Source organism: Phyllostomus discolor, chromosome 2 (assembly GCF_004126475.2).
Source record: "Phyllostomus discolor isolate MPI-MPIP mPhyDis1 chromosome 2, mPhyDis1.pri.v3, whole genome shotgun sequence".
NCBI lineage: Eukaryota > Metazoa > Chordata > Mammalia > Chiroptera > Phyllostomidae > Phyllostomus > Phyllostomus discolor.
Genome location: NC_040904.2, coordinates 26,404,468 through 26,423,529, shown reverse-complemented (window position 1 = coordinate 26,423,529; position 19,062 = coordinate 26,404,468). Strand labels below are relative to the sequence as shown.

Here is a 19,062-nt window from a genome sequence, read left to right as displayed (position 1 = left end):
CTCAAAGAATACAGAGTTTCTAATAAAAATCAACTTAACACCCAGTACTTAAATTTATGCCCCTTAAAAAAACCCTGAAGAGTTCTAATATTTAATGAAATATCAGTTACTTTCTGATTTTCCAACAGTGGTTAAGTAGGCCACTCTAACCAAAACAAAAACCAACTTGAGCAAGCTTTTAGTTAATAATTCTAAGTGTTAAAAACGAGATTAAATTAAATTAGGTAAGTGTCCAGGTAAATTTGGCAAACACCACGTGTACAGAATCTTTTATTTACTTATTTTTTTGCTATATATTATTAGTAAAGTTAAGAATAAGAACAAAAGTAAAGAAAAAGAACTATTAGGAGATAATGAATCTTATTTAAAATATTATCTTAAAAGGAAATAAAAACAAAAATGATAAATAGTTGCTATATCCCTGTCACACTAAAGCAGCACAATAATATTGGTGTTTAATATTTATTTCACTACGCCAATATTTACGTGCTGCTAGAGCGGAACAAGTATGTCAGTCCATCTAAACAGGAGCATCTAATGATGAAAATATAGTTTTGAATGAATTTCCTTAAATTTCTAGAGCAGCAAATAATGATTCGCATCTTGACTAGAATGTAAACCATGATGTGCTGCTACAGTACTTTAAGGCCTCAAAAAATACAGGATTCCTTCAACAGGGGAACCACCCCTCCAAAACTTTATTGGAAAAGAAAAGTAACAGGAATACGAGAACCTCTTAAGTCTTCAATAAACTTACCTGCAAAATTAAAAATCTATTATGGTCCAAGTCAATGCCATGGCTTCGAAGAAGATTTCCAACATCCTTAAACGTGGACTTGTTTCCATTTATGTGGTAGGCAGAAGTATTATCTCTGTAGGCCGTTCTGGATACATAGAAGTTACTGTTAGGAATGACTTCATAATCATCCCCTTCCTGTTTTAAGGAAAAACAAGACCAGAAAACAACTGTTGGTACTAAGTTACAAGTCTGCTCCAAATCTTACTCACTTCATATGAATTGATATGGTTCAAAGTTGTTTGATTCCTTCCTCATAGATCACAAAAACCAAAACGCTAAACCAAATAAACAAAACAAAACAAAAATGCCACATTCAAATAAGCCTAAAAACATTTGACTGAAAAAAGAGTTGATGAAGGGGGACAAGAATCTCACCATATCCAAAACAAACTCACAGATTATTAAACCATGTTGAAAAACCAAATGTTACTAGCCCACTAAAAAAAATGCTGTAAAGGATGATTCAAGGGGAAAAAAAAAAAAAAAAAAAAAAGGAGGTGGTACGGCTTAGGTTTTTTTTTTTTTGGTTTGTTTTTTGAGGGGTTGGGAGAGAAAAAAATACCATTCCTCGAAGGTAAAAAGAATTGTAAAAAAATAATTGACAACTACATTCCCCACATTTAGAAATACTCAGATTTAATTGAAATACAAAATCTACTTCATCAAAATCATAACTTTTTACTTCCCCTTAAAAGTATGTCATTTTGAAGTTATGGCTTAAAATTTACATGAATTAAATCTGATTTACTAGCAATCTATTTTCCAATTCAAATTGTATAGGGACTTAAGAAACAAAATTAAAATAGATACAACTGTATAGCTTTATAGCCCTTTATATTAAAAAAAAAAGAAAATAAAACCTACAAGCCAAGTCACATCCCCTTTTCATTACATAATTAGTTTTTTAGGTTCCAGCCACTCATTTTTGAACCATGGATTTCCAAAGTTAATTATTAATCAGAAGAGAAAAAAAACCTACACCAACAAAACCATGTATTTGCCTCCTTTTCTAGAAAACAAACATGTAAGCTCGACCCTTCTTGTTTTAAAAGGGTAGTTCAAACTGAAGCAAAGCACTTACATATCAGATACACAGGACTACTAGTAACATTAAATTTAATGTGAACTGAAATTAACAGATGGTAAAATTAGTCAACTGTTACATTTTCAATTTAGGTAATTTACCCGAAGGCAATAAAAATATAACTTTAAAAATGAAGCCAAAATTTATAGTAAAAGAATGCCTATTTGGCACTCAGAATACTAAAACTGCTTAATGTTTTAATTCTAGAAAGGTAAGAACTACTCTGGGCTACTTAAAATTAACTTCCCTGGTTAAAAATTTCAATATTTTAAGTTTAACAGCCACCACCACCACTCCTCAAAAAGAAAATATGGTCATGGAGGTAATTAAATCAATAATCTGTTCTGCTTTAACCATATATTAATTTTTAAAAGCCAACTGAAGCCAAACATAACAACATGTGCAATGTATTAGAATTCTTTGTATTCCCTACTTGAAGTTGCAAATGACTAAATAGTCAAAGCCCCTTACCTTATCAATTATCTTTTGAAAATGAACTTCTACAGTACAACTCTGAATATCCTTGTGTTCATCAGAATTGTGTATTAGTACCGAGAGCTTTTTAGATCTTATTTTTTGTGCTCGATAGCCAAACACAAAAAGCATAGAATCAATAACATTGGATTTACCACTGCCATTTGGCCCAATAATACAGGAAAAGCGCTGCATAAAAAGAACAGGAAAAAAAAATTAAAGTGAAGTTTAAAGGTCATACTATGATTATACACTGCTTGATTTTTTTAACTTGCAACAAATTTACAAATATTCAAAAGTTTTCATTGCTACAACACAACTTAATTTTTCTTATTTCTACGCCTTAGAATAGACCACATTCTAACTTTTTACAAAATTCATTCTAACAGTAAAGAGAAAATACTCCCTTCAAACCAAAACCTCACCAATATTATTCAGTGAGAAAAACTTTATAACAGGTAAAGAGGTACCAAAGATAATCAGAAGAAACAAAAGCTAATTTGTTGTTAAAAGCAAACATACCATGTATCAATCAAGATAAATGTTACAAAATCGAAACATCTTGTAGTAAAGACTCATTATCTTCCAGTAATTATTTAAAATGGTCAAATACCTTATGAAAAGGTCCCAGAATTTTTTCCCCAGCATAGGATTTGAAGTTCTGGTTTACAATATGAGTTATCATAAGTCGAGGAGCTCCAGCTTCATTGGTCATTGCTGGAGGTGGGGGAGGACGGATGCTATTCAAAATCTCTTCTAAACTCCTATTATCAATGTCTTCACTTGGAGTTTCTAAGTCAGTCAAAGGAAAGGAAAGGAAAGGGAAGGGAAGGGAAGGGGGGAAAAGCCTGCATTAGTGCAATTCGTTCTGAGGACTAGCAGAGCCTGTTAATCTCTGGAGAGATGTTATTTAAGAAACCTAGAAATCTGTATTTTCCACTTAAATAGTATTATCCTAAGCTCACATGGGACAAGAATCTTTCATCTTGGTTTTATTAAAAAAATTCTTTAAAGAAATGCCACCAGTCACAAAAACCTATAGAAACATTACTCTTAAGAGTCAAAACACTACTCCATAAAGCAAATCTGGGAAAACCACAACTACCTGATTCCCTGTTCCCTGCCTAAAGAAGTGGTTAAATCCTAAACTCCAGATCCAATTCTCTCCGTATCTTTTGAGCACCTGGAATCTTAACTTCGGATACTTCCAAGCTCCACCGAAACTGTCACAGGGGTTTCATAATGTCATCCAATTATTGGACTCACAAAAGGTACAATGGTTTCTAGTAAATTATCATTTCTCTAACCGCACTTTAAGACCACGTAAGTGAGGTTAGGGTCAAGCAACTTTTCATTATATTAACATAGTCATAGCGATGCTGTCTGAAAAAAAGGCCACTGGCTCTTGGCTGACCGTGCCGATTTCCGCGGAAATAACAAGGCCACAAACAGAAATTCACAACTGAAACTCGCCCCAATCTCTCCAGCACCGTTACACCGAAATTGCACTTGGAGTCTAATCTCTGGAAATCGCCAAATCGCTTTCCCGAGCTGACCTAACGGACCGACACGCGATCTTCAAATGTCACCCCTGCAGCCCCTCTGGCCCAAGCCAAATAAAACCTGCCAGTCCCGGGCTGGGCGCGGACCCCCTGGGGTCCCCCAGCGAGCTTTCCCGCCGCCGAGTCTCGGCGGGCTACTCACCTGCGACAGCAGGGGCTGGGCTCCGGGCACGGCCGGGCGGCGGCTCAGGCTCCGCGTCGCTGCTGGTGCCGTTCGAGGACCGCGGCGGCCCTTCTTCTCTGCGCCGGGCGGTAGAGGGATGGTTGCCTTTACCGGGCATGGTCGCTGCCGCTGGGTGAGAGGCCGGAGTCAGACAGCCCACCGGCCGCAGGGCCCAGCGGGTACGGACGTTCCCCGCCGAAACCCGCGGCGGGACGACTCAGCTTCTACCCCACCCTGATCTAGGAAAAACTCCGTCCACCCGCTTCCGAGAATCTGTTTAAAAAACCCCGCTCAACTCCAGCGGGTCCTGGGGAAAGAGGGCACACACACACACACACACAAACAAAAGTGCTAAGGAGGCGGGATTCGTGTTCTTAAAAAAGTCCTAAACAAATGGGGAAACCTAGACGTGCCTGGGAATCAAGCAACGATGGAGGAACTGCTTAAGTAATTTTTATTTTTAAATGCCTCACCCCCTTCGCCCACAGTATATGTGTATAAGCATATTTGAATGTAATTTCTAAACGAAGTCATTTCCATACGCTGGCATGTACTAACATTCCCACGCTCTCGGGGCCAGGGATGCGCAGACTTCTTAAGGAGTTCGTATGAGCTTTAGCTTGGAGGGGCTATAGAGCAGAAGTCTAACGGACGACTCGCCGCCCACTGTCCTCTCCCCGCCTTTTAGGTCTTGGGTGCCGTTGACGGCTCGGGGACTTCAAGGTCTCTACAGTCCGATTGGGAAGGGCGGACGGAAGCTGGGGTAGACAACTCGAGACTTCCAAATCGGACGCCGGCGGCGCCTGCTCCGGGTACAATCATTTTGGGGTGACTGGGGTTTGTCCCTCCGGGGCCCGCGGCAGACTCCCGTTGGATAATAAACTACGAAAGATCACAAGTAAGGGCTAAGACCCGGTGATTAGTCTCTTGGGAGAAGAGAGTAGGGCAGGGGGCAAGGGGTAACGCCCTTTCCCCCGACAGACACCAGAATTTCTGCAATCTGCAAGGCTCAGAACCCCTACCCCACACCCCAAGCGACGCTAAAGTAGCTCAGCGAAGTGGCGCCCGGGAAAAGCGCGCGGGAGCCCGGACTGCGGAGGAGCGGCCAAGGGGGGGGGGAGGGGTGACAGCGAGACAAATCTCCCGGCGACAGCCTCAGCGCAGACTTCGGCTTCTCTAGCTCAAGGCCTCTACTTTCAGCGCTCGCGCGGACGGGGTAGGAAGTGAGAGTATGACAACCTGATCAGAAAAACATGTACTTTACCTGCGGGACAGTCCACTCCCACCAAGACTGGAAACGGCTGTATATAGCCCCCTCTTCCACCGGTGTTTCGGCTCCGGGTCCTTCACTCGAAAATGGCGCCTAAAATACAAACTCGAACGGAAATTCGTTACAAATGTGCGCAATGCTTTCTGGGAATCACTAATTTGAAAAAAAGTGCGGCGATTATCACCGCCATCTTCTGGTCGCCTACACACATGCGCGAACTACTGGACGGGGAACCCAGGAAACGGGGGATATTTCTACTAATTGAAAAAGAAGAGAGAAGTAATGTTTTCCCTGTGACCCACGGGAACAGCACTTTTATAAAAATATTATAATCCCCCACCCTCCACCATCCTGGCGAGTTTTGAAGAAGAGAAAAAATAAAATAAAAGTAGGGCTACGCCCACAGCTGGAGGCGGGACTCAGTCGTCCAATAAGGTCCCTTAAAGAGAGGGCGGGCTCTCTAAAAGGCGGAGCCTCAGGCCCGCTCGCGTGACGCGCTGTGGGGAAGTATCGCGGGAAGAGGGATGGAGCCGAGCTCTTTAGAAGTCGCTATGGTGACGGGGAGGTCGGGAAGCTTCTTGGTAGCTGGTGTCTTCTCTGCGAGAGCGATGGGCACCGCTTTCGTGCAACTTAAGGTAAATCTCATCATCTTAGGTGGTGGCGAAGAAAGGGTTTGGAAGTTGTGGCCATCACTGGGTTTCACCTTTCCTGCTTCGAGGGTGTGTGCGGCGTGGAGCATCAGTTATTTTCTGTCTCCCTGGGGTCAATGGGGCTCCCTGGACGTAGCTTTTGGGATGCGATGGAGGAAGCCCTGAATTTGGAGCTAGTCGAGGGACAACAAGGAGAAGATCTGGATTGGTGAATGATCGTGTAACACACATGCGAATAACTAAGTAATGATTTCGAGTTATTGGTGTTAAGTTGTTAGTGTTACTAATGGAGGGGTCGGGGGCGGGTGCTTTTGAAATCATTTGACTCAAAAATTCCGTCAGGGAAGAAAAGATATGCCGATGTCACTTGGTTATCTTTATGAGAAAATTATAGATTAGCAAATATTTCTAAAGTTGCTGTTGTATACATCGCACCGTGCAGGACATAAACAGGGTTATTAAGCAAGTATTCCTGTTCCTAGAGAATTCAGTTATGTGAGTTTTTAACCGCGGGTTTGTGAATTGGACTTAAGGGGAATTACTAGTACCCACCCCTCGCTCCCGCCCCCAGAAATAGTATACAAAGTTTTGTGTGTTAGTGTGCTTGTCTGAGGAGTTAGTTTTTCCAGAACTTGGATCAGATTCTCCAAAGTGGTCTTAATCACCCAGGAAATATTTATTTAGCAACTTTTATGTACTTGACATTGAGAACTAGGGGCCTCTTTTCTTTTTTTAACGTTTGCACGCTTAGGGTCTGACATACTAAAGCACCAGTCAGCTCTTTGAATTTACATGGTCATTCTAAGTATTATGACTCTTGTCCTGAGGAGCATACAGTGAGGTTTAGTAATTCTCAAAGAGGCGTGTGGACACTCACCACAAGTGTATGAATCTGGTGAGCTGGGGAGACTTGGTGTGGTTTGAATAAGCACTGGCTTGATATTATACTTTTATACTTACTGTTTTTGTAAGACAAACTACATAAAATAAAGCTGAAGGAAAAAAATGGCTGTAGGCATACAAGAAGATATAAGGTTGAAAGCTTCTGAAATCTTTTGGGTTTTTGAAGTTTGTAAAACAATGCAAAACATGAGTTGGAGAGATATTGACCCTGAAAAAGACAAGGCTTGACTGAATTGAGTGGTGTAAAGGGGAGACAGCACAATGTAGTAGAAAAATGTAAAAGGTAACAGAATCCCAGGTCCCATCACTTTTTACTTGGACATACTTGGACAATTTATTCAATTTATCAGTTTCTCTGAGAGTATTTATTTATAAAACCAGCATATAATACCTATCTCATAGGATTGTTTATGATTGTTCATACAGCACACACGCTGTAAGCATTTGATATGCTAAGAATGTATAATGGGATGTCAAGTTACAAAAAGGTTAGTTTATGAAGTGTCTTGAAAGCTAGGTCAGGATTTGAGATATGATATGGAGGAAATACCTATTAGAGTTTGTGCTAAGGAATGACTTGGTAAAAAAATAATAGTTATTAGGTGGGATGTGTTAAAGGCAAAAGAGACATATCAGGCATGGCTTAGATTATTACTGTACAGTCCTCCATGTGTGAGGTCAGAAATCCCTATGTAGCAGAATGGAAAAAATCCTGACACATTTGGGAGAACTAATATCTATAGCTTTTATAGATTTTAATGTACAAAGTTAAGAGTGTAAACTCTTTAAGTCAGATATTGTTCTTTGTATCTTTGAATTAGTGATGAAGGGATAGGAAGAAGGCTAAATCACAAACACTAGTTTTACTGCCTTTGATGATTGTTCTAAATAACAGTAGGTCTTAATGACTGGTGAGAAAGAAATGTAATTTCAGTAAATCAATAAAGTGACTGATGGCTTTAGATGTAGTTGAACCTAACATACCCCACTCACAACAAATATTTCAAAACAGGCTTAAACCAGATTGTATTATGAAGAAAAGACATCCGGAATAAACAGCTACAGATTATACGTAAATCTAGAGTGAAAATAGGACTCAAATTAAGAAGTGCTTTGAGAGTCACAAGAAATAAAGACTTGAATAATCCCCGCCAATACCTGGGATACTTCTCATGAAATCAACACTATCAAATTATAAGAAGAGGCTCGTCCAATTGAAATGGACTAGTTTATAATCATTTCAGAAAGTATAAGTCTCATCTTTCTGGTCCAAAATTATCTAACAACCATTATCTGTAATTTCAGTCAGCCAGGGAAGAGAACCACACTTTTTACATTTTAAAAGTAAAATTGTACTCCACAAGAAGAAATAAGTTCAGAAAAAAGTTGGAATTAGAATTAAAACCCACATTTGCAATTCTTTAAGTGCATGATTTTGTCATTATTACAATATCTGTTTTGTCTGCCTTCCAATGTGGTCACAACATTTCATAAAGTGATACTAGTTTTGCGGGTAAATGTTTAAAAATATTAGTCAAGTTTGTGTTTTTAAATATTTGAGTTAATTAGATATTAACTACTAAATCAAAATGAATAAACATGAACTTATGTAAGTGATGTATGCGTACTTAGAGCCTATTGTTTAAGGTTAATAAATTGGATATAGACAGGACAGATAGTAGTGACTATCCCTCTTGATAATATAGGTCCCCAAGCACATTAACCTTGTTGAAACTCTCACCTAATTTAATGCAGAAAAAATAGGAAATGAGGAAGCAGAATAGATTTTCTGGGAAGGACCATTTGGAAAGATGAGTTGTTTTTTTTTTTTAATTAATGTTTGTTAGGATTATGGAGATATATGTGTATATCCCATGGGCAGTAGCAGTAGAGAATATAGCTCAGAGAGAAAATAGGATGAGATAATGTTGTAAGAATAGTTGGAACACTAAAAATAGGCTAGGTTTTTAAAGTTGTGAGTGAAGAGGGGATAACATCAGAAAATTGTCATTCTTAGAATCTAGGAAAAAGAAAGAATCGTAGTAATGTCTCTGGTAGGACTCTAGATTACATGTGACAGAAAACCCAATCCTGTTTGTTTTAAGAAAAAAAAAATTGGCTCCCATAACCAAAAATCAGGTGAGCATAACTGGATTCAGTGTTCAAACAAAGACAGCAGGCTTTGGTTTCTGTCTTTGCTCTGCTTTGCATACCACTGTCTTCCTATTCTCAGGCTCCACATGGTGGCTTTTGGCAGCTCTGGGGTGAGTCCCTGCTGTGGTAAGATAGCTACAGTATCTCCAGCCTCAAATCTAAAATTAAAGACTGGGGGTAAGAAGAGTTTTTCTTTCCCACCATTTATTTGAATAAAAGTCCTGGGCCATTTTTGAAGAAGGTTCTGTGCAAAGGGAATGGAATTCTCTAATTGGCTGAAGTCTGGCTCTCATGCTGACTCTATTCAAGCCACAAGAGTTTAGAGTGAGGAAGTCTGTATTTCATGAGAAATTCCTTGTAGCTCGGACAAGAATGAATATATGCAGGATGACAAAAACCCCAGTTTGCACCATAAATAGGTAACAATGCTTAAGTTTTTACTGTATTTCAGCATTCTACTAGACATTTTATGTACTTACGTAATCATCATAATCAATCTGAAGTAGGTATTAACCCCTTTTTAGATAAGGAAGAAAACAGTGTACAATATGTGTGAGGTCACTAGGACAGGGTCACTAAAAGAAAGGGGTCAAGTGTAATAGAGACTGCAAAGAATGGGAATGGTGATCTTATGAAAAAATAACATTGTGTTTTTAAAAAATGCAGAAATGCATAAAGGAAAAATATAATTGGGCCATAATCTTATCACTCACTTAATTCTATAATAAATATATGACTGTATAGATAAATAAAATGCTATGAACATGTTAAAACCTCAAATACTACAGCTCTGGCTGGTGTCCTTTAGTGGACTGAGCACTGGCCTGCAAACCAAATGGCTACTGGTTCGGTTACCAGTCAGGGCACATGCCTGGGTTGCAGGCCAGGTCCCCAACGAGGGGTGTGCCAGAGGCAACCACACACTGATGTTTCTCTCCTCTCTCTCCTTCCCTTCTCCTCTGTCTGGAAATAAATAAATAAAATCTTTAAAAAAATAAAAAAACTTCAAACACTATAGAAACATGTAAAATGAGAATTAAAAGCTGCCCTTCTCATCCCAGTACCCCTGTTTTCACAGACATCTCCATTAAGTGTCTTGTATATCTTCCCAGAAAAATATTTTAGTATCCAATAGCTTAAATATATATCCCTTTTTATTTACACGAAAGGGATTGAGTTATATATTATTCCTGTATACCTCTTGCATTTATTTATAGACATCATTCTGTTTCAACATATACACATTTCATCTTATTTTTTAAATAGTTGCATAGCACTCTATATATCAGTTGAGTGTGGTTCTTTTATGCTAGTTGGTGAATTAAAAAGGTGAATTAAAGATGACTAATTTTTCAATATTTGAATCACATGGTTTATTGGCTAGAATAAAAATAAACATCCTGCATTTATTAGGGCACCTTGCAAAAGGATTATAAGCATAACCAATGAAAAGAATATTAAAGTATGATTTGCAAGATCTAGCTATAATGATAAAGTTGCAAGGAAATGTAAATATCACAAGTATATACTACACTTGAGCAAATGCATATGGTAATTGGAGTGTGGTAGGGGTTGGAAGTCTTTTGTAATTGAATTATACTGGTATTTGAAAACCTGTTTCCTTTGCTTTTTGTGTCTTTGAATCTATCCCTGGGCACAGTGAGCCTGTCTCTCTCTTCCCAGTCATACAAGAGAATTCTTGTATAGTTCTATGATGGGACCAGTCTGAATAAAAGATCTACCTCTCTCCCTTTTCTTCTTTTCTGGGAATGAGACCGAGAAGTCTGATTAGAGCTGTCAGTTAAGAAGATTGTTGATAAAAATTGCACTTTTAAAAATAGGACCTTGGGTAGTTACAAACAAACCATTAATTTCAACTATTAATATCAATACACAGGGTTAGCCAATATGCAAATGACCTTGAAAGAACTTGGAATTAATGTCCTTATGATCTAGCTCTTGTGTTTCTTATTTATCCTTCACATTCCTGTTCACTGTTGAGGCTTTTCTGCTTCTTCTTATCTATAGGTACAGTCTTGTTGACAAATCATGCCTTCCTGCTGAAACTTTATGCTTTTGTTAGTGTTTCTATCTCTACTTTATTTGTTAAATACAATTTTCTGGTTTTTGATAAACTATTGCAACGATTTTTAAGTGTACAGTTCAGTGGCATTAAGTTCATTCGTATTGTGCTACTATCACGTCCATCCATCCATAGAACGCTTTTCATCTTGCAGAAGTGAAACTCGGTACCCATTAAACAATAACTCCCCAGTTCTCCTTCCCCGCATCCCTCACAACCACCATTTTATTTTCTGTCTGTATGAATCTGACTACTCTAGATACTTCATACAAGTGGAATAATAAAGTATCTGTGCTTTTGTGACTGGCTTATTTCAATTAGCATAATGTTAAGTTTAATTCTTAACACTAATACTTAATTCTCTTTTAGTTCTAACTATGTTCCACATTGTAAACACATATATCCATAACATAAACCCTAATAGGGCTCTCCAGAGAAACATTTGATATTGTAGTCTTGAGTTGTAAAGCTGAAAATTCAGGCAAAATTTCTTTTTTCAGTCTGGAAGCAGAATTCCTTCTTTGGGAAACCTTGGTCTTTGCTCTATCTCCATCAACACTACATAGTACCTAAGAGACCGGTTCCAGGAAGGAGGCTACAGTGTAAATTGATTATCCACCTTCCCTTAAGAGACCACTGGGACTATTCTATCACACCTTACACCCCTGTTTTCTTTTCCCAGAAAACAGGGATGTAAGGACTCTTAATTCAACACTCTTAGTTCCCTGCATTAGTTGGTCAGTAGGTTTAGCTATTGGTGACAGTAACTTAAACATGATAAAACTTTATTCTCTATCACACAAAATTCTGAATAGGTGGTACAGGACTGATGTGACCCTCCAAGAGGCCAAGAGTCTTGGTTCTTTCCATCTTATTACTGTGTTATACATGGCCTCGATGGCATAGCAAGGAGAGTGTTACTATTATTTTCTAAGTTTTTATTTTCCACTTATGCTGAGATTTTAATAACTTTTATAAATAGCTTCCTTAAAAAGTAAATGAGTTACTTGTGTGGGCCCATTACTTTTGAGCAGTGTTATCTACATTCACAGAATGTAAATACCAGGTTGGACCCGTAGGTTGATGATGTAACATTCCCATGCGGGTTTCAGGATTGTTAATGTCCTGTGTGGCAACACCTGGTTTTTAGGGCAGCTGGAGAAACAGGTATGGTGACCGACCAGGTATGTAGCAAAAATTCAGATTTTTCTATCACATAAGTAGGGATAAATGAATATTGGAGGACAGTCACCTATTTTGACCATTTCCCACTAACTGTTCCAAATTCTGAACTCTTTCCAATCTAAATCCTACCACTCACTCTACCTTTTGAACTCACAGTGTATCATTAGCCAAATCTGTGTCCTCAACCTTTACCCTAATTTATTTCTTTACCTTCGTAGTCTAAGTTAAATCTGGATGTTTCCTAAGGAAACTGCTTTCCCCATGGTCCTCTCAAGTGGAGGCTATTTTGCCTCCAGGCCTCCCTTGTTCATCATTAGTGTATCCAGACAATTGATACTTTTTCCCTTTTCCTCTCTAAAATCCCCTACTCTCTTTGAAACGAGTCCTACCAGATTAGATCATTCTCTGTCCTGCCTTCCTACAGTCATTTGCCGATCTCAGGTGTTTTTCCTTATTTAATGAATAATCTGTCTCCGTCTCCACCACTATTCTTCTCGTTATTCTCAGTAATTTTTTTTTAAAGATTTTATTTATTTATTTTTAGAGAGGGAAGGGAGGGAAGGGAGGTAGGGAGGGATGGAGGGAGAGAGAGAGAGAGAGAGAGAGAAACATCAATGTGCGGTTGCTGGGGGTTATGGCCTGCAACCCAGGAATGTACCCTGGCTGGGAATCGAACCTGGGACACTTTGGTTCCCAGCCCGCGTTCAATCCACTGAGCTACGCCAGCCAGGGCTTTATTCTCAGTAATTTAATACCCACAAATCAATCCATCCCTTTCCCTGGCCTGTCAGTTCCTTGACTTTGGCTACCTACTTTTCACAGTCTTAACCCACCTCATCATTACCAATACCAGCACTCCCCAAACCTGTCTTAAGCATCTGATTATGTGTCTCCACTTGTTTTTCTCTGGTTCACTTCCTGTAGCATCTTAGTGCAAACAATACTTCAGACTTCAGAAGGACTTCTAGGCCATTGAAGCGACCACCTTTTCACGTAGCTGGGAATTCTCATCCATGGCTTTGAACATGATCTTTGTGCTGACAACCTTCATAGTGATATTTCATTGTTATCTCCAGATCTGTCGTCTTCCTTGACTCCAGACTTGTATATCCTATTTATCCTTGAATTCTCTGTTTGGGTGTCTCATGGGCACCTTAAACTTAACATATCCAAACCAGAATTTTTGATATCATCCCTTCTAACATTTTCCTCATTTCAGTAAATGGCAACTCGATTCTGCCCGTTGAAGCTTCAATGTCCTATTTTATTTTTCTATCTCTTAAACCCAGTTCATCAACAAATCCTATGAAATCTTATTTTAAAATATATTCAGAATATGACCACTTCTTATCATTTGTACCAGTACTGCCTTCCACATCCAAGCCACTTTGCAGATTCTTAAAATCTTAGCTGGTCTGTTTCCAGTCATGTTCATCCTTGCTTTGTTTTAATTTATCTATTTATTTGTTTGTTTTAAATGTACTTATCCATACTGACACTTTAAAAATGTCAACTTCCTGCCACTCCCTCACTCCCTCTGTCTTAGCCATACTTGGCCTTCATGATCTTACTTACCCTTAAAAGCGTGTACAAGAGTTTGAAAAGAGTAAGTGTAGGAGGAGGAAGATCAGCTCTGGGGTGACTGCAGTAGTCAAGGCAGAGGATGATGGTGGCTTTGAACTATGATGGACGTGCTGTGAAGTAGTCACATTTGGAGTATATTTTGGTAGCTGGACTATTGGGGTTTGCTGAGCACATTTTTTTCTCTTAAGCCTGGTGAATGTTGATCCACACTAGACAACTTATAAATGATTTCTTGTAGCAAAGGCGTACTTGCTCCCATGTACTCCCTATACAAGGTTGTGAAGTAGATCAAGTTATCTGTATTCAAGAAACTTTCTCTTTATTATTCCCCCTTCCCCCATCCCACCCCAGACACCACTGACTAGTCAGCTCTTTGGTAGCTAGTGCCTTTGGACAGATAAAAATGCCTCAACACAGCCTTCGGGCAGCTCTGCACTTCTCCAAATTGGCTGTGTTCTAATACTACATTTTCATTATTCCTCTATTTTGTTTCACATCTGAATGCACATATGCTTCATGCAAATCATCTCAGCAAAACAGGACGTATGGGGAAGATCTTTCTGAACAAGGGAGAATCTTCCCAGTGTTAGAATGCCACCCTCCTCTTTCTGTAATTCCCTGGCACCTTGTTTCCGAATGGTTGCAGATTCTTTTTTCGTTAAAAAAAATGAGAAATTCTTCCTAATTATTATGGATTTCATGTCTGAGGTATTTTGATCTAGATTACGTCATGCCTTTTTGTCAAAGATCTTTTAAGTTTCTAGTTGAAATGTATATTCAGATTTTATCTGTATTTTCTTGTGTTGTCATTTCCAGAAGCAACAATTGTCTGCTGTTATTCTTTTAAAATCCTTATAAACTGGGAGAATTTGAATTACTGTGAAAGAGCAGAATTTTATAAATGTGTTTACTCTTTTTCCCTCTCTAATTAGAAGAGCTCTGATGGAAGGGAGGAAGAAGTTTTGAGAAAAATGTTGAAGCTCCTAGGGACTAAAAACGAGCCTGTGAAGTGTGCCAGGGAGAGATTGTATTCTTTCTCTGGCTGCCGTACACAGTTTCATACTTCTGGTGTTGAACAGAAATCTTTCTGAGTGAACTGGAAGAGAGAGGTCTTCTTACTCTAGTTGCATATTGGCTGACCATGAAACTTCAGATTTTTTTCTGTGGTTTTAACAACGTTTTCCTTCCAATCTAACAAATTTACAAGTAGAATAAGTGACAAAGGCGCTTTGAAATGCAGCTATATTTAGCACCTTGCTGATCTAAAAGTCTTCCTGGACTGGGGGGAATGAGAAGTTATCTGAGGGAGGCCTACTGAATTCTTATCAGCACATTCTTTCATCTAGTTAGCAGTAATTTTATAGTTGGTGAAGAGAATTTTGTTCCTTTAATGACTCTTATTTATTTTCTTATTAGATTAGTGAGACTACTCAGAAAGAATCTCGTAACTATAAAGTGAATTTAGACAGGTTAGCATTTTCTTGATTTGTATCTTTTGATGACTTGGTTATTGGGGGGAGGGGAAGTTAGTCTTTTTCCAAATTTTTATTTGTCAATATATGTGTCAATTACATATAATTGTGTGTCAAATATATATATTTGTCAATTATATGTGATTTTTAAAAAAGATTTTATTTATTTATTTTTAGAGAGGGAAGGGAGGGAGAAAGAGAGAGAGAGAAACATCAATGTGTGGTTGCTAGGGGCTGTGGCCTGCAACCCAGGCATGTGCCCTGACTAGGAATCGAACCTGCGATGCTTTGGTTCGCAGCCGCACTCTATCCACTGAGCTACGCCAGCCAGGGCTTTATGTGCTTTTTATATAACTTTTAAAGGGATTTATTACCTCTGCCTTAAATAACTCACTTGTTTTTCACATTGCCACTATGGCAACCTTAACTGTTGGGGGAGGGCGTTATCTACCTCCAATAGAATGTAAATCTCAGATTGGACCGCTGGGTCAGTGATGTCATGATATTTCCATGTGGGTTCCATAGTTAAGACTCTTAATATCTTAGTCCTTGATCAGACCTTGGGATGTGAACTAATGTATTCAACAGGACCAACATTGATTTGCCATTGAGAGGATTCCCAGTTTACAGAATCTTTTGATTTGACCTCAGGATAGCTTTTGAAAATAATTTACCTGACCAGATTTAGTGGTGTTCTGCACTTGTAGGACTGTTTTAGGCATGGTGTAGAGGACCTCTGGGGTCCAACCCAAGGCCTTCAATCACCTTTTGGCAGGATTAGCACACTGACTAGTTTTCTTCCTCTTTTCCATCTTTAATACCAGCAGGATTGAAAGTGTGTTTCAGTGTCCTTGGGGTGCTTAGGTGTTTTGCTTGCTTGTATTTATTTTGTGTACATGTGGTTTTTTTAATGCAGATTTTCTATTTCCCCCCTAACTTTTATTTTTTACAGTGAATACAGTCAAGTTGCATTTTAAAATTTTGCTGGAAAGCGGAAACATGAGACTGAAGATATCTCTTCTAAAAGAACCAAAGCATATCCTTTTAACACTTATAGACCATACTGGGATCATCTTACTAGAGTGTTGTTAAAAGTTTCGTTCTATTTTGTATTCTACTTGGATAATTTTTTTTAGTTCCTTTAATGGTAGCTTAGCTAAATTGTTTTGAAATATTGAGATCATGTGTTGCAGGTAATTCTCCAAAGTAAACTATTTGCTCTAAATCTTACTTTCAAATTCTTATTGACATTTTTCTTACTTTACTTAAGTACTGTGCTTAAGTACATAAAAAACAGTTTTGTTTAGTCTAGTAAGATCTTAAAGAGAAACTTTTCTTTTTAACCAAATAAAGTTTTCTTTGCTAGTGCGATCTAGTATGTTTTTAAATGAGTTCTGCTCTATTTATTCATACTCATGATAAAGTGGAGAACGAGCTGGGAAAATCTGACCTTTATTATTTCATGCAGGAAAATGGCAGCTATAAATATATTTCCTCACTCTGGCTGGTATAGCTCAGTGGATTGAGTGTGGGCTGTGAACCAAAGGGTCGCAGGTTCAATTCCCAGTCAGGGCAAATGCCTGGGTTGGGGTCTAGGTCCCCAGTTGGCGGAGCATGAGAGGCAACCACACATTAATGTTTCTCTCCCTCTCTTTCTCCCTCTCTTCCCCGCTCTCTAAATAAATAAATACAATCTTTTAAAAAGAAAAAGAAACTGCTATTCCAGCGGGACAGTGCTGAGCTGATTTGATACAGTGATTTGCAGGGTGAAAATAAACTTAAAATAAATAAGTAAGTTAGTAAGTAAGTAAGTAAATAAATAAAGTTTTCTCGGGCACGTGACCCCGTAGTTTGTCATCAGGATTCCCAGTTATGTTTCAGGAACATGTGGGAGGCCCCTCTACTTTCGTTCTTATTTATACCGCTGCTTCTAAAAGTATGATCTAGAGACTTGATTACAGGCCTATAAAGGGATAAGTTACAGGAATTGAAAGTAAGAAGTAAAAAATTTTTGTAACAATTTGACATTGTGACACCATCCAAATATAAGATCTTTTTTTAGTAATTCATTTTTATTTTATCTTATGAAATGTTTGAGGCAGATTTGAAATCAAGAAAAACGTGTTCCTTCTTCAGAGATAGAAAAGCACTGATTTAGACATTTGATCACATCTTTTGAATTTATATTGTCTTCTTCTAAGTGAAGATATAATCCTTCTTATTTCTACTTAAGTCATTTTTACTGCTTTTTCAAAGTGTGCCCTCAGCTATTCATGCCATATACAATCATACCATATACAATCATACCATATACAAGGTTCGTGCCATTCACAAGACTCTGACTATGTCCATTATCTGTGTTTACCTTTCTTTTCAAGCTTGAAGAGTAATAGTCTCATAGCAGTCTTTTTAGACTTTTTTAATCTGGTAGTCTTCTCATTTCCCTCATAGTTGCAGTTGTCCTATTGGTTTGAAGATATATCATGCACATCTGATGTGTATCTCTAGCAGTTTATGTAAGGAGAAGCTTAATGTGTTATGTTTTGGTGTGTGTGTTGTTTTCTCCTTTTCTAAATTTTACCTAACATTCTCCCTTTCTAAAGCTCTTACCTAACATTATTTAGGCTATAGCCCTGACTGGTGAGGCTCAGTGGGTTGGATGTCTGGCGAAGCGAAAGGTCACTGGTTCAATTCCCAGTCAGGGCACATGCCTGGGTTGCGGGCCAGGTCCCCAGTTAGGGATGTGCAAGAGGTAATCAATTGATGTTTCTCTTACACATCGATGTTTCTCTCTCTTTCTTCCTTCCATCCCCTCTCTATAAAGAGTAAATAATTTTTTTAAAAAAATGCATCATTTAGGCTATAGAAATTTTTTTAGTAATGGTCTAAAGATATCCTTTATTTATTTATTCATTTAATTTATTGACTTTAGAGAGCGAAGAAGGAGTAGGGGTCACATAGATGTGTTGTTCCACTTATTTACGTATTCATTGGTTGCTTCTTGTATGTGCCCTGACTGCGGATCGAACCATAACACACAACCTTGGCATATTGTGATGATGCTCTAACCAACTGAGCTACCTGGTCTCTTTTGTTTAGATTATATTTTGACTTACCAGTATTCCAGTTCCACTTTATTACCTATTTATCTTTAGACTGTTATAATCTTTCTACAATTTCTTTTAGCCTTTTTTGGTCATTTGCTTAATTTGCCATGTTTTGAAGTATTAAAAATCTTAGAACATCCCAGAATAATTATGGCACATTGTCTCTTTCTCCTTGAAGTTTTTGAATGCTCAGATAAGCTAATAGAAAGCACTGACCAGAAGAGGAGGAAGTAAAAGGATTGGTCAACCCACCTAGGAATGATCTGTAATATAGGATTCCAGATATAAGCAATAGAAAGTGTCCCTCATAAACAACAAACTGAAATGCCTTCTCTAGAGACACCGTTCTGCTAGGATAAGCAGCCCGTTCTGATGGAGGAAGTGAGGGCTTCTTGATTTATCAGAAATCTTTCAGACAAATCAGAGACCAAAAATGGATGAAATAAAGTAAGAAATTTAGGGTTCATATCTTATCCAGCATTATACACTTTATAGATAAAGTAAATTCTAATTGAACTATTTCCTGAATTTAATGTGAATAAGTTTGGTAAGATTGTAGTTTCAGCTGTTAA

At 38.2% G+C, this 19,062-nt stretch overlaps 2 protein-coding genes across 4 annotated transcripts in view; one reads left to right on the top strand and one right to left on the bottom strand.

Annotated features, from left to right (window-relative positions):
* Positions 1-5,575, bottom strand: part of SMC4 (structural maintenance of chromosomes 4) — a 35,450-nt gene extending 29,875 nt beyond the window's left edge. The window contains exons 1-5 of one of the 3 annotated variants that reach the window (XM_036017613.1): positions 5,347-5,575; positions 4,062-4,389; positions 2,971-3,149; positions 2,355-2,546; positions 758-934 (exon numbers count right to left, since the gene is read on the bottom strand). In XM_036017613.1, coding sequence (XP_035873506.1) covers positions 758-934; positions 2,355-2,546; positions 2,971-3,149; positions 4,062-4,200 — 687 coding nt within the window. In that variant the 5' untranslated portion in view covers positions 4,201-4,389; positions 5,347-5,575. Of the gene's footprint in view, positions 1-757; positions 935-2,354; positions 2,547-2,970; positions 3,150-4,061; positions 4,932-5,346 lie in introns of those variants that run through there. The other 2 variants (XM_036017614.1, XM_028534219.2) reach the window with 2 other exon arrangements.
* Positions 5,576-5,851: 276 nt separating this feature from the next.
* IFT80 (intraflagellar transport 80) overlaps positions 5,852-19,062 on the top strand; it is a 107,570-nt gene continuing 94,359 nt past the window's right edge. Inside the window, exons 1-2 of the mRNA XM_028504881.2 lie at positions 5,852-5,987; positions 16,336-16,419. Of these exons, the coding sequence (XP_028360682.1) occupies positions 16,383-16,419 (37 nt within the window). The 5' untranslated portion in view covers positions 5,852-5,987; positions 16,336-16,382. The remainder of the gene's footprint in view (positions 5,988-16,335; positions 16,420-19,062) is intronic.